This window comes from Phaseolus vulgaris, chromosome 3, assembly GCF_000499845.2.
Source record: "Phaseolus vulgaris cultivar G19833 chromosome 3, P. vulgaris v2.0, whole genome shotgun sequence".
Classification (NCBI taxonomy): Eukaryota; Viridiplantae; Streptophyta; class Magnoliopsida; order Fabales; family Fabaceae; genus Phaseolus; species Phaseolus vulgaris.
In genome coordinates, this window is record NC_023757.2 from 32,768,700 (window position 1) to 32,784,137 (window position 15,438).

Below are 15,438 nucleotides of genomic sequence, written 5' to 3' on the forward strand. Positions count from 1 at the left end.
TTAGTTGATTTTAACGGAAACAATTGAGATATGCCTTTTACTTTTACAATGACTTCTAACATCATTGTTAGCTAATTTAGAACTGTTATTCTCTACTTTGTAACTTCAGAAGATAAAATAAACATTTTACCAAGAATGTTTAGAAGTTATAGTAAGTTGTTTAAATTTTTAATTCATTTATAACGTTTTAAGAGTAATATGAGACGTTATAAAATAACTATTGTAATATTAAAAGTTGTTAACTTCGTAAGAAATTATGTTTCATAGGCATTATATTTTATTTTACTTCAATATGCTTCATTGTGTAATTTTGACTAAAAAACCAATAACACCCATATTTAAGTTTTGTCTATTATTTTGTTTTTAATATCCTACATAGTGTAAAGTGTAATGTAAATGTTTTTATAGGATAATTTTATAATTAATTTGTAATTTCCAATATAAATTTATAATGATAAATCTGTTATTAAACTCTAAACTTTAGAAACTAATTTGTACTTTATATTAATTTTTTAAAAATTATTTATTGTAAAAAGAAATTAATTTCTTATGATAACAATAGCAAGTATTTTCCATTTGTTTTTTTTTTTCCATATATTTGTGAATAGGTTTTCTTTACAAAACATGGTGAATAGGTGTGGGAAGATAGAGTATTTATGAGTGAGAAAAGAAATAAAAGTATTAAATAAGCATAGATAAAAATGGAAAAAGTTATGATATTCGTTTAGAAGAGGAAAGGTGAGAGAAGAAGATGCATTGATTAGATGGGGTTGTTAGGAACCAAAGAGAATCTTGTATGGAAGTGTTGCAGAGTGAAGGGTGGCAGTAACACAAGCAGCAGAAGAAGCAGAAGAAGCAGAAGCGGCTAATACCAAACAGAGGCGTGCAAAATAAGAAACTGACCTTCTCCTCTTCTCTTCTTCCTCTGTCATCACTTTCACAACTTGTCTGTCCCTTCGTTCCACCCTTTTATCATTTCTCAATTTTCCCCATTTTTTTATTCCCTTTTTCTTCTTCTCTATGTTCCACCCATCACCTCCAAATCCCATATAATTTATAAAAATATATACTTTTTCTCCCTGCAACCCATCACTACCACAACTACTTCATCAATTTATTACCTTCGATAACGGCCGCCCCAATTCTCTACTTTTCACCTTCCTCTTTTCCTCTGCTATTTCGAGGTCAATTTTCCTTTTCTTCTTTGCCAATTTTTTTTCCTGCTTTCTTCTATTTTTGTTGTTGGGGGATTGTGTTAATGAGTTGTACGGCGAGCTTTTATTCGATTAGGTGTTTTTTTTTTCTTTTCTGTTATTGTTTTGGCTGTGTTGGTCTTGTTCAATTGGCGCGTCCTGATTACTATCTAATCTTTTTGTTTCTCAGTTAGTGTGATAGGCCGAACAGAACATGAAAATTGAAATAGAGAGTTATGGGTATTTGGATAGCATTAGTATGTGTTGATGTTCCTTGGGCTTCTTTGTTCTGCGGAAGCTTTTGCTTGTATGGGAGACATGGGAAAAATGGGACTTGACACGATTTGTTGTGGACCCGGTATAAGCTTCTTTGTTTGTTTGCTTGTTTGCTCTCGTATGTTTAGTTGGTTGGTATAGTTACTAGCAATAAAATAGGTTGCTAACATCACATTTTAATCAGTTATGTAAGCCTTTTAAGAGTTGTTGGCTTTATTTGGTGAGTGTGCCCCCCTTAGTGTTTGATTGACTTAACGTCCCAACCTATGACACCTGGTGGCGAAATCTCCATCGGTTGATCCAACAAGACTAGCAATTGACATGAATAGCAAGTTACATTGAAGTTTTACTTTTACTACCTGATGCCTTGTGAGTTAGCATATTATAGTCGGTGCTCAAAAGTTTCAGCTTTTGGTGGCTTGATTATCAGTATAATTGTTCTTAGCTCTAATCATGCTCCACTATTTTCATCATTCAGAATGCATTTAGATTTAATGTAGCTCTAGGTTTGAAAGATGCTTTATTTGACTTCATGTTGCTTGCATGAAACTCTTGTTTATTTGTGTCATTGAATGTCATGTTCATGAAGGCACAGATGACTGGAATATCTAAGGAAGAAGGGTCAGCTAGTCCTAGTTGGGGTGCTTCATTTTTTATGCAGACAAAAGAGGACGTGGCTAGGGCCGTTGCTGCTGCTGTTAACTCTCCGATGTCATCGAAAGATGATCATAGTGGTAGCCAACTTCAAAGGCTTCAGTATCAAGTTGCTCGAATGTTAAAAGGCTTTTCACACCCTCCTGATGTTGAAAACACAAACTACAATCCTGAAATCCTGACTAGTCTGAAGCGTCAATGGGCTGCAAACTTTCAGTTGCAGTATATGGTATGGTACAATGTTTGACTTCAATGTACCATATTTATGTGTTCCTTCTTTCCTCCGTGTATAAAGTACGAAGAAAGATTAAGTTGCTTGTTATTGTAGCATCATGAAACACTTGGTATAGAATGGTCTTCTTCATTGGAAGTTCAGCCCTTGCATCCATTGCTTATTAAACTTTCAGCACCTCACTTTGCATGCCATTATCGGCCTTTAGGATCTATATGTTTTCTTCTTGCCTTAGGGCATATCTCATGAACTATACTGTCCCTTGATATTTCTCATACACTCCATCTTATCTGAGCTCAGGACCATAAGACTTGGAAGGAGCCCTCACGACTATTTGAGAGCATGGTGATTGTCGGACTTCATCCTAATTGTGATGTTCAGGCACTGCAAAGGCGATATGTGGATAGGAAGTTTGAAGGCTCTGCTAAATTGAGAAGTGCACTTGGTTATCAGAGTCAATCTTGTGTAGAACCCAACATTGAACCTCAGGTTGTGATCAGCAGATACTGAAATTTTATAATTATTATTCTTATTACCAAATGGTACAAGTACTAATGCTAATTGTATTACCATTTAAGTTAGAACTTAATTTTTTACTGTCTGTAGTATTTGTTTTGTTTTCAAATATATATTGATCAGGAACAGTATTCAATTTTTTCAGGTCTTATTTGTTTACCCTCCAGAAAAACAGCTGCCTCTTAAATGTAAAGACCTTCTTTCTTTCTGCTTCCCGGGAGGCTTAGAGGTAGGTGTATGCTTAATGAACTTCAATCTTTTCTGCCTTCATTTTCTATATCAAAATATTATCTTTATTATTAATTAGGAAATCTATAGGTAGATGAAAACATAAATGACCTGAATTTTTTTCCCTGGAATTGAGGGAAAAAAAGAGAGATGTCAATGAGCTTGTTGTAGCTTCATTGGCACTGGCCCCATCTGCAAGACTGCGGTGTGATAATGATATTGGAGATTCCATCTTTTACTTGCTTGGGAATTTAGCATAAGACATAAGTGGCAATGGGTAGGGTGGGGCTAGGGTGAGTATGGGAACATCATTGGGTTGTGTAATATATTGATAAAGCATAGCAACTGAAAAATTGAAGTGATCAATGGTGACAATATTGCTTGTATTTAAATTCTTTGCATAGTGAATCATCTACGGTCAGGCATCTATTTTTCTGTCTTTCATTTATTTATTTACATATATGTGAACAAGTTCAGTGGAGCTTTTAGTCTGGTTCTAATTTTTGTTGGATGTAATTTCAGGTCGGTGCTGTTGAGAGAACCCCTTCCATGAGTGAGTTGAATGAAATTCTTTTTGGGCAGGTATTTTTTTATTGCAATGTTAAAGGTTTGATAAATATTTATTTATGAAAATTATTTTTGAAATTTAATATTTGATTAATATTTGATTATATCTTCCTTCCGTTCTTCAGTGATTAACTAATTATTTACCGAAACCAATATGTCAGAGTATTTTTAGAGAAAAGGTCATTATAAGTAAACCCACCAATACATACTCTTTCACTCTTGAACAAGAGATTTCCTGCAAATTCTAATATGGTTTGAAACCCATATCCAAGAGAAAATTTAAACCCCAAAAGCAAAGAGACTACTAGCCAAGAAAAATTAGAAGTCCCTGAATAAGTATGGGTGAGACCAAAAGAATGTCCCCCCTAGAAAAGAGGGAAAAAATGAAATAGACTGAGGCCTCTAAAGTTCAGGAACATTAGCATAAACTGATAATAAATGAAAGCAAGACCTATGATCCTTTTGAGGTCCAAGCTTGAATTACAAAGCCAGGGCTGAAAAAGACAAATTAACACTGGCTCAAGTCAATTGTACTTTTAGGGGGAGTGTTGGAAACAAGTCTCGCATACACTGGTGGGTAGAATCAACTTAAAGGGTATAGACTTAAGATGGCCATGAGTTGAAAGTATTGAAGCATTTCTGGAAATATAGGCTGCTTAAGCTTAGCCCACGGATACACACAGTCCCTCACTTTTAGACAAGGCCCTGTACCAAATTCGAATAGTAACATTCCATCCAAATTGGCTTACCCATCTTTGTTAATCTGGTTGTCTTGTACAAGCAACTTCAATTTTCCTTGATCTGGTAAATAAATAGACAGTGATGGAAACTTGGACACTTTGGGGCATTTGTTCTAGCATAATGTTTCTTTCTGGAAGATGTTTCATGTTTGCATGAAGTTATCATATTGTTTCCCTAATATAGTTTTTTCTGAATTTTTTGTATTTCCTTTGTTTGTTGATACATGTTTCAGATTCAGGGTTTTGAGTAATTTATGCTTTAGTTCAGTAAAGGCTGTCTTCTGCAGTCCTGTAACTTTCCATGTGAACGGATGGCAAGCAAATTTTTCTTTACTCCAAAGTGTTGTCAACCTTCTTATTTGACAAAGTCGAGGTTATATGGTAGAACCGGATAGATCATGTATTTATACTAGGATTAAAGCGAAATGTATACTTTATAGAGAATTACTGTGGTAGAAACAATATGAATAACAGATAGAATAGAAAAAAATTAAAATAACTCGGAGAAGCCAGAATGCCTTGGGCAAAAGCCTACAAACATTCCCTACTTATTTGATGCCTTATCTTGAATATGCAAGTCGATAAATAATGGTAACTAAGGTCTATTTGTACATTGCAGGAACACCTTAAACAAAGGGATTTGTCATTTGTATTCAGGTTACAGGTACCTATAGCAATCTTATTGTTACTTTTGTTACATATTCTTCTTTTCGACATTATGGCAGCTTTTGCCATTTTTCATGACAAAAAGTATTCCAGGGATGATTTTGAATTCATGCAAATTTTTTACATTATATTCTAAAACTACATGAGGGAATGTACTCTTTGCATATATTTCCATTTTTTTTTTCTGGATGGATCTCTCCTTATTACTGTATTATATTGCTGGAGCCTTTTTAGCTTGGATACTTCAGAAGTAGTTTTGGACTTAATCCCTTTGATATTCATTCAAATGATGGTTATGATGTCCACCTCATTATATGATGCAAAAACAAGCTTTACCTTTGCCAGTCCTGACTACTAAATGTCTACAACAATGCATGCACTGTTTAGTGGAGTGGATTTGGAAAGAAAGGAAATGATATGATTGATATGTTTGGACTAGAGCCTTTTTTTCTTGATGTGAATTTGAGGTCTAAGACCTTGAGTGAGGAGGTACGCCAAAGTGCATGCCAAAAAGTAATCTAGGATAATTCCTAGGAGGCTAGGATCAAGTAGTTCCTGAAGGAACTTGTTGTCAATCAAGCTAGACTGTACTTTATGTGAATCACTTCCTTTGTTTTCTTTCCAAATCTACCATACCAAACAATGCCTTGATTATTTTTTATGTTGAAATTGTATTAGTTATCTCACAATGTTACTTTGTTTCTTTAACTTCGAAGGGTGCTGACAACTCAACACTTTATGGGTGTTGTGTCTTAGTTGAAGAACTAGTGGAAAAGCCTTCTGGATTGCTTTCTCTGATTTCTGATAAGCAGCCATCTTACTCGTCTTTGAGACGACATATACTAACCACTCAGAGATGTTACTGCATTCTTTCAAGGCTTCCAGCTTTTGAATTGCACTTTGGTGTATTGAATAGGTAGGTATCTGTAATTAAGAGTCTGCAGAAGGAACCTAGATGTAGAAAATATTTGCAATTTCTTTATGCTCTTAATTTATTAAATTTTGGAAGGATGGTCAGTAAAGCAGTAAGGTTTTTTTGCACTCCTTGTCTGCTTCAAAACAGTAAAAAAATGTCAAGTGTTAATCTGTAGTACTTCCATATATGGTATAATTTGCAAAGTTGAGTTGTCACGGTGATCGACTGAGTATATTAACATGAAGATAAACACACGTTAAAGGAATATTTACATTTCATTAAAGTAGCATTATAAAAACAGGGTGGCAGTTTATGCTCTTATAACAAGATATCTAAAAAAGTTTCAGCATATTTACTTGCCAACTAGGGCAGAATATGCACAAATACACATGCACACATACTCATACACATCTTGAAATGGTTTGCTGCAGGAAAAAAAAAACAAAAAAAAGTCTGCTTCATTCATACCCAAAGATTAGGTGAAACAAATAATGTATTGGTTGGTCGTAATTAAAAAGTACAATCTTCCCAAGAGCTACGATGTAGTTTGTTGTGGCAAAAATCTGGTTGTGTATGTTGACTCAACTTATAGACTCGGGAGCTTTATTTGTTGTTTTTCTTGCTCCTTCCCTTTAGCATCAGTTTTTGGATGCCTGACATTATTTCTGACTCTTTTGGAGGGTTCAGTATATTGGTGGAAGTTGGAATGAAATATTTTTTTCCTTTTTCATGTGATTGACATGCTGTTTATTAAACTGTATTTGGCTGAAATATTTGAATTATTGATAGTGTGAGCTCACACATTGTATTCTTATTTATGCATGATACTTAAAATTGTTTACTTTCTAACATTACGAGAAATATTAATTTTTGCTCATTTCATTGTGCTAATATCTTTGTAGCATCTTCACACAAGAAAGGCTAGAGCGGTTGACAAGAAGTGTTGGAGATCTAAATTTAGAATATGATGAAGGTAATAGCTTTAAGGAAGAAAATTCAGAGGGCTACTCAGAGAGTTCTTTGGTGAGTGATGGACCACTAGAAGATAGACTTGGTGGAAATCCAAGAATTTCTCCATTGAGAGCAGTAAAGTCTACACCTGAAAACATTGTGGATGATGGTCAACCAGAGCACCTAATGGTTGATGGGGAGCTGCAGACATATAAGGAGAGAATCAATTATGATGATGGTTTTCTTGCTAATCCTGTAACAGATAGTACAACAACCAAAGAAGATTCTGGCCCTACAAATTCTGAAAATAATGATCAGTATGGAGATGCCTTTTCTACAAACAAACAGTCGGAAGACAAACATTTACCTAATGCTATTTTGCCCCTCCTGCGCTATTGCCAGTATGAAAGCTCTGAATCTTCCTGCAGGTTCATGTGACTGGGGCTTAGTTGTTCTGTTAAGAAATATACTATCTTAATTCTGGTGGTTTTTCTTCTGTTGGAGTGAAATGCCCGTCACAATCCCAGTTTTGTTCATATGTTTCTTTGTAGAACCTCCTTGACAAACATGCATAGGGATTCGAGTGCTCTTTTCTTATTTGTGTATTTGCTTTGAATATGTTGTTCTTGTGATTTTTTGTGCAAAGTTATCTTATATTGGACAATTTCTGTCAATGAAATAATTGTCCCTTTATTCTTGGTTATTCATCTTAATCAGATATTCTGACTTCTGCCTTTTATGCAGTTTTCAAGGATCACCTTGTGAGGACAGAAATTTTAGGAGTGATGTTGATGATAATGAGACAGAAGAAGCATCTTTCTCTGGCCAAGAGGATTTAAATGACTTAAATGATATTCTTGAATGGGCAAAGGTTTGTAGCTTGACAAGCACCTATATCTGTTTTTGCCTTTTCAGTCACCATTCATTACTATATTTTGTAGCTGATGGTAATTTATCAATTTCCCAGAAAAATAACCATGGACCACTGCAAATTATAAGTCAGTATTACCGTTTAAGTTACCCAGCCAGGGGCTCATCACTTACATTTCATCCTTTGGAGCACTTGCATCCCTTGGAATATAAGAGATCAGCTGAGTCATTTCTACGTCTTGCTGGCTCAACAGTTGTTTTGAAAACCCACAGTACTGGTCTGGAATTAGTTGATGTATGTTATCATCATAATTTTTTAGTGGAAGAGTATGCTTCCATTGCACTTCAAATTTGATGTTTTCGAATTATGAGAAGCATTTTGTTTCATAGTCACATTTATTGTAGATACAATACTTCATTGTTGTTTGTTAATCTCAGGCACATATTGCTCTCGTGGTGGAAGAGGCAAATGCATTATCTGAATGGGCTGTAGCTTGCTTGTGCGGTACATTGAGACTTGAAAATGTATGTTTTATGCTTTTGTCCAAGACATTGAAATCTATTTTGTTTCCATATATTGTAAATATCATCATGCTTGATTTCCAAGTATATGGATTATTATTTTTTTTCCGCAATAGATTTGGTGGGATATTTCAAGCTTGAGCTTATATGCAGGTAGATTCATTATGGTTTTGAGTGGGAGAAGTTATCATTATTTCAGCATTTATGGAAATTGTGGATATGTCTTTTGTAAGTAACTCTTAGAGATATGATTTGATTACATTAAATAGCAAGGTATGATATGATTTGATAGAGAAATATCTTGGGTCATCTATCTCCTTTGCAATAGCCATTATTTGAGGTTTTAATTTACTTTCTGTGGGTCTCATTGTGCTACATCTCTTTTAAGACTTCCTTGCAACTTTTACTTCAATGGAAGAGTCTTATTAGATCCACATTAACTGTTTTTTTTTGGTTGTTGATGTTTCCAAGACAACAAAATAGTGTTTTATTCTTATGATACAGGGTCTTATCTAAGACCTAGAATCTTAATTTTTATGTCATATCAACATACTTTAATGATGAGGTCTTATGAGACTAGGTCATAGACTTATGATAATGGGTATAACCCTTGCAATGGAGATATCCTTACCAAACATTTCCCATTATTAGATATTGACTTTATTCCTTATTATTGTATCTTTTCATCATTATAAATAAGTATAATATTCATTATATTCCTTCTCGGTTTGTCTCTTCTCAACATGATACTATAGCGGTACCATCCTCCATGACATGTTTTGTCACTAATAATTTCAACATGGTATTTAGAGCCTAACGAGAAGGAAATTCAAATTCGTGTTTTCCCAGTGGGCCCACTGCTCATATGGTTTGAAACTATGTATCTTTCTCAGTTTCTGTTATTTTCCCTGATGCCACTGTTCATGTCAAATACACTCTCACCTCGTACATTATTGTTCATCATTGAAAACTTTCCGATGAACTTTTATTATTCCAGGTAGGGTTACAATCTACCCCCGACTTTTTCTGGCCAGTACTATTTACTGCTGACGTTTTCAGCGAGTATTGTTTATCGTCAATGATTTTGCAGCGACTAATGTTTACCGTTAGTTTTTCTAGAGAGTACGGTTTATGACCAATGTTTTCTGGTGAGTAGTGTTTACCACCAATGTTTTTCTGGCAAGTATTGTTTATTGCCAAACTTTCTCTACCTGCCACTGTCGATGTTTTTGTTTCCTGGCAGCCACTATGCCGTCTCAGCATTTTTGCTCTCTTGCAACCATTACTGTCTCCAAGCAGTTTTTGTTCAATAGCAATTGCCATGCCCTCTAACACGTGTAACAGGCTTGACTCATGATATATATCCTCTATCTTGAGGGAAGTGTTAAAGATATCATTTGTCATTATTTACCTTATCGAGTCCAACAACAAACTGGCTGACATGATTCTCTCAAAAGATTGTGTTACTGACATTTGTAACAAGATTGTCTCATAATACATATGCTCCAGCTTCAGAGGGAGTGTTAGAGATATGATTTGATTACATTAAATAGGGAAATATGATATGATTTGATAGGGAAATATCTTATAAAATATTTTCCATTATTAGATATTTATTTTGTTCCTTATTATTATATCTTTACTTCATTAAATAAAAATATCCATGTGTGCATAACACAAAATTCATTATATTTCTTCTCTATTTCACTCACATGGTACTAGAACGGTTTCATCCTCCATTACCTGTTTTCAAAACATTAATCCTTTGAACGGTAGCATATGTTATCTTTGGAGTTACCTCTTTTTGTCAATAGCTATTGCTTCCATATTTAAGATTAAAACCTTGTATGAATTGTTAGCTTGATCATCTCTACTATAAGCTAAATTAGAGGCACAATAATGCCTTTCCTAAAGTTTTAATGTTGTGATCAAAGTGTAATAGTTTCATAATGCTTGTTTATTGAGTTGTACAATTATGAGTTGGTTTAATTGTTTGTGTCCCTTCTGCACTCTGCAGGTGTTAACGTTCTTTGCAGGAGTTCTACTAGAGAAGCAGATAGTTGTTGTCTGTTCTAATTTGGTACGTCTGTACTAAAGTTTGTAATGATCTTGTGACAGTGATTAATCTATCCTATTCTTTTATTATCATCACCATTATCTTCTGTAAGGTGGTGAGTTATTGGTTGGGTATGTTTGGTCCTTTGGTGACATTACTGTTCCCATGTTGATAGGTCCCTGGTCTATTGGGAACTGTAGTAATTATATTTTTATTTTGGTTTCTTCTCATTCTTGTCTTTGCGTGCAAGCTCTTATGCATAAGTTGTTACTCATTTTGCATTTTATTTTGAATGTTAATGTCTTGTATTTGATTTGATTATCTTGCAACAGCATTCTTATCCTCCTGTTTTACTGATTAGTCATTCTAACAATTAAATATGCATGTCTATAATTCTCTGGATTAATATGCACATCTTTGCTTCACACTTAATCTTTTGGGAGACAATTTGGTAAATGTAACGGAAAAACTCATTTATATTCTTTCTTACTGCATATTAGAAGTTTTATTGGCTTGATTTGTAATTCTTAAAATTTTCTTTCATGATCAGGGAATCCTATCTGCTTCAGTTTTATCAGTTATTCCCCTAATCCAGCCTTACCGGTGGCAAAGCCTGCTAATGCCAGTTTGATTTCTTTCTCTTTACCATGTTAAAGTGAATGAGTTATTACTTTGTATATTTCACCGTATGGTATTTGACGAGAACATGCTCTTCCAGGTTTTACCAAATGACATGCTTGACTTTTTAGATGCACCTGTCCCTTATGTAGTGAGTATTCAATTCTTTGCTTTAACTGATAAGAATATTATCCTCTTGAAGCAAGGCCATGAGGTTGCTTTTGCGTTTGAATTATTTTCTTCATTGAAATACAGGCTCAGTGCTTGCCCTTGCACATGTCAATTTATTACTTGGATATTGATATTGGATATATTGCTTTGAAGCTGGTCAAACTTTAGTATTGCTTTTTATGCATTGGAAGAAAACATTAGATTTGCCATACAAGTGCACTTTCAAATTTTGTTTGAAGTTGAACTTTCTTTTTTTATTTTAATCTTTCAATTGATACTACCATTTGTAATGTCTCTGACTGCCAACAAAATTAATTTCTAGGTTGGTATCAGGAACAAGACCAGTGAAGTTCAGTCAAAGTTTACCAATGTTATTCTAGTTGATGCCGATAGAAACCAGGTAAAAATAAATCCTTTTTATCTTAACAATTTGTGATACACTAGTATGCATAATCTTTTCTTACATTTATGAAGTCATTTTTTGAAATGAAGGAAAATATATTGTTTGTTACTTTTGTGCCACTTTTTATTTCTGTTTGTGAAATACAAGTTTTATAAATCTGGTAGCAAATTGACATTTTGTGTAATCATGTAAATAGGAAAGAATATGTTAATTAGAGAACAGTATGTTCTTGTAATTATCCTTGTATTTATGACACCTAGTATTAATATATGTTCTTTTGTGTAATTCAAATAGATGGAATTCATCAAATGTCTCTCATTTCTCTCCCTTTACAAATGGATTAGAGAATAGATATGATATGGTAGCACTTATGGTAGAAAAGATGGACAAGAACTCACCTTTGGTGGTTTGGGCATGTGTGGAGGGGATTTGTAGAGGCTCTAGTGAGGAGAGTGAAATGGAGGGTAGCTTAATTGCTAGAGGCAAAGGGAGATCATGACAAACTATAGGTAAAATCATTGAGAAGGATTTACTGGCCAATAATGCTTAAAAAAATTCTTAGAATGTGAGTTTAGGGCTAACTCAACACACAAAATTGACTTATAAGGTAAACTTACTCCTCACTTATATTTCATCATTTTATTATATCTCTAGTTGATGTGAAATCTTAAACGCACCTCCTTATGCTTAGAACTAGGCATCTTGAGTGTGAAACTAGATATTTTATAAGTGGTCTAGTAGCTGTTCGATAGCAAGTGACATGATAGACCCAACCATAGTTGTGATGGTAGACTCTGATACTATCTTAAAATGTAAGTTTAGGACTTACTCAATCCTAGAAAACTGGCTTGTAAGTGAGAATTGCTCCCCACTTATATATTATAATTTGACTATTTCTCTTAAAATGTGAGTTTAGGACTTACTCAATCCAGAAAACCGGCTTGTAAATGATAATTGCTTCCCACTTATATATTATAATTTGACTATTTCTCTTATTGATGAAGGATCTCTAATAGACATGATGTATGGTAAATCATTGTGTTGTTTGTTCCAGTAAGCAAGGCCACCTAGTGGAAGAAGGCTAGATTGCTGTTGTTGGTCATAAAAGACTCGTTATTCAAGTTGTGTTTATATCTTTGGAGTTTAAGTTTGTGTTTTCTTAGACCGTGTAGTGTGCCGTTTAGGTTGATGAGATTTGGTTGCGGCAATATTCAATTTTAGTAAGTTCATGATTTAATTTGCAAGTTTGATATAGTGAAATGATACTTCATATGCTGAACATGTAATGGGAGAAAAAGAATTAAAAAATTGGAGGCTACATACAGTCAAATCTTAGGATTGCTTAGGTAAAGTATTAGATATATTGCAGATTTTATATCCCAAGCTCCCAAGGATTTGTCACAGGTTTGAAGATAACAGAAAGAGTTCTTCTCATTGCTTTTTTATTTTTTATTTTATTTCCATGATTGTGAGACTACTAGCTAGCCATTTATATCATGTACAGCACGATTATTTGTTTTTCATGTGGTTATCTGATAACATCAGTACATGGTTTCTTATCACACTGCTATTATGTTGGAATAGGTGAAGTCACCAACATTACCACAACTGCCAAGACAGAAAGAGCTAGTCTCTTCTTTACGTCCTTATCATTCAACTCTTGTAGGAGAAAGTTACTTGGGTAGGAGAAGGCCAGTATATGAATGCACGGAAGTGCAGGTGTGCCCATTTTAATGAAATCACCTTTATCCATTATTACTGTTCTTGATTTCCTCTTTATTGCTCTCCACCTTTCTCATTCTCCACTTTTGATCACCTTTGGTATCATGATTAGATTAATGATTATTACAGACATTAGTCATGGTTAGATGTACTTTGTCAAAGCAACTTAATATTTTGCAATAAACAATTTATCCAGGTTTTTAACAGTTCAGCATTAGTTATGCATCCTCAGATATTTCTAATTTTTCGGTTTTTTCCACATGTCACTCTAGGCAATGTCAAACTGTCTCAACATTTTAATCTGTTCTCATGTGTGTTAATTTCCCTCCAGATTGAAGCTGCAAAGGGGTTCCTTTCGGTGTTAAGATCTTACTTAGATTCTCTTTGCTATAACATCCGTTCTCACACGATCACTAATGTACAATCCAATGACGATAAGGTCTGTATTTTAGTCTCACCAACAAATTAAGTTATTCATTTTGATATTTATTTTAATTGTTTTAATCTCTCTGAAAATAAGGATTTGATTGAGAATTTTAATTTAGAACCAACCTGGACTTGGTCTTACTTTTATGCCTTAAAAAGGGGTCAAATATATATTACGTGGTTAATTCCTGTTAAGAAATGGTTAATTTTTAACTTTTAAGTTAATTCTTACTTATAATTCTTCCTTTGATCTAAGAAAGCATAGTCAGTTTTTAGTGAAACTGTTTCCAATGGCTACCTTAATTTGCTCATAATAGTCTTTGTTGTTGGTATGAATGACCCAAGTCCTAGAATATAATTTTTTTTTACTGAAATTTAAACACTGGCCTTCTTTTAAAATTGCATATTTTAGTAAATATTAGGAAGATCTGAAACGATGGTTTGTATCTTCAGGTATCATTGCTTCTGAAGGAGAGTTTCATTGACTCGTTCCCTTACCGGGATCGGCATTTTATGAAGGTTTGTTTCTTCTTGAGCTTACAATCATACCTTATGCTAACTATGTATGCAAAATTTAGTCAAATTTGCTAGTAGAAGTTCAAAATGATCAGAACTGACTTGCAAATTCTCTCTGATTTCTTATCGTTGAACGTTACTCCAAAATTTGCACTTAGTATGTAAATATTATTCAAATCAAACATTCAGATTATTGTTTTGTTGGATCACAACTATTGCACTGTCTACGTGATATTTTGCTAAAATTTGTCTGGTTTAAGTTGAGAAGACACTAACTTTCAGCAAAGAACAAGTAGAATATGTTAAGTGAGTTTAACTGAAATAATCAATCTAAGGGACTAGCTAGGCCTCCCTAATCAGCTACAGTGTTGCAGACGCTTGGGAGTGGTTGTATTGCAGACAGGATCTGACTTGATTTTCAACTGTTGATCCTGCTTGCTAGCTGATATTTCTTTTCAATTTTTCTAGTGCTTCAGAATCATGCTGCATTGGCAAGTTTCAAAACCTTGAGTAGAAATCTAAGGACCATTTGGTTAGAATCTCTAGCGCAATCAGTTTTTACTTAGGGAATTGGTTTGTGCTAGTCCCTAGCAAATAACAAAACCTTATTTTTTTGTTATTTGATGCAACAAACCATAAATACGTGTGAGAACACTAGTTAATATGCTTAATGAGAAGCAATTCTTTTAAAAGCCAAATGAATATATGCATAATCTTTTTGCTCATAGTTGCGTTATTTAGTAGATAAACATTTTTGTATTTGATACTATATTCAGACTACTAATTCAGTTTTTGTATTTTCTCCCCTTTGTTGCCTTGTGCTAAACAGCTTTTCGTGGATACACAGCTTTTTTCTGTACATACAGATCTTGTTCTCTCTTTCTTACAAAAGGAATAGAGCTGCCATGCAGAATATTTTGGTAATATTATATTATTGTTTCCCTTCAAGGTTGAACGCAAGTTCAGTGTTGTATAATTTTTCTATGTTGAGTTAAATTTTCTCCCTTGCCCCTGGCCCCACAACGGTACCTGTGCCCTTTTCCTTAGGCTTTATTTATGCGTCTGCGGTACTTGTAAATATTAATTTGATTCTTGTATTTAAGCTAAAAGGGTTACAGGGGATTTACTCTGTGATGTAATGTTTATTTTTGGTCATACACCAATACTATATGTTTGATCTCATTTTAAATTTTAA

At 34.0% G+C, this 15,438-nt stretch overlaps 1 protein-coding gene across 3 annotated transcripts; it reads left to right on the forward strand.

Moving 5' to 3' along the window:
- The first annotated feature begins 624 nt into the window (after positions 1–624).
- On the forward strand, positions 625–15,438 carry LOC137807178 (uncharacterized). 3 transcript variants are annotated; one of them, XM_068607659.1, is made up of 19 exons: positions 625–1,184; positions 2,059–2,352; positions 2,656–2,844; positions 3,017–3,100; positions 3,622–3,681; positions 5,026–5,070; positions 5,789–5,988; positions 6,891–7,367; positions 7,684–7,810; positions 7,907–8,104; positions 8,248–8,334; positions 10,349–10,411; positions 10,938–11,012; positions 11,106–11,156; positions 11,499–11,576; positions 13,164–13,298; positions 13,633–13,740; positions 14,181–14,246; positions 15,073–15,438. In XM_068607659.1, exons 2-19 carry the CDS (start codon positions 2,065–2,067, stop codon positions 15,139–15,141), a joined length of 2,400 nt encoding a protein of 799 aa, XP_068463760.1. In that variant the 5' UTR covers positions 625–1,184; positions 2,059–2,064; the 3' UTR covers positions 15,142–15,438. The 3 variants fall into 3 exon arrangements, with proteins under 3 accessions (XP_068463760.1, XP_068463759.1, XP_068463761.1); XM_068607658.1 differs by having other exon boundaries at positions 2,065–2,352; XM_068607660.1 differs by lacking the exon at positions 625–1,184 and adding an exon at positions 1,403–1,551.

Excerpts from the sequence above, each read along its gene's own strand:
- LOC137807178 (XM_068607659.1), top strand. The coding sequence starts at position 2,065 with ATGACTGGAATATCTAAGGAAGAAGGGTCAGCTAGTCCTAGTTGGGGT. Across the intron at positions 3,101-3,621 it reads GCTTCCCGGGAGGCTTAGAG|GTCGGTGCTGTTGAGAGAAC; the intron begins GTAGGTGTATGC and ends ATGTAATTTCAG. Across the intron at positions 3,682-5,025 it reads ATGAAATTCTTTTTGGGCAG|GAACACCTTAAACAAAGGGA; the intron begins GTATTTTTTTAT and ends TGTACATTGCAG.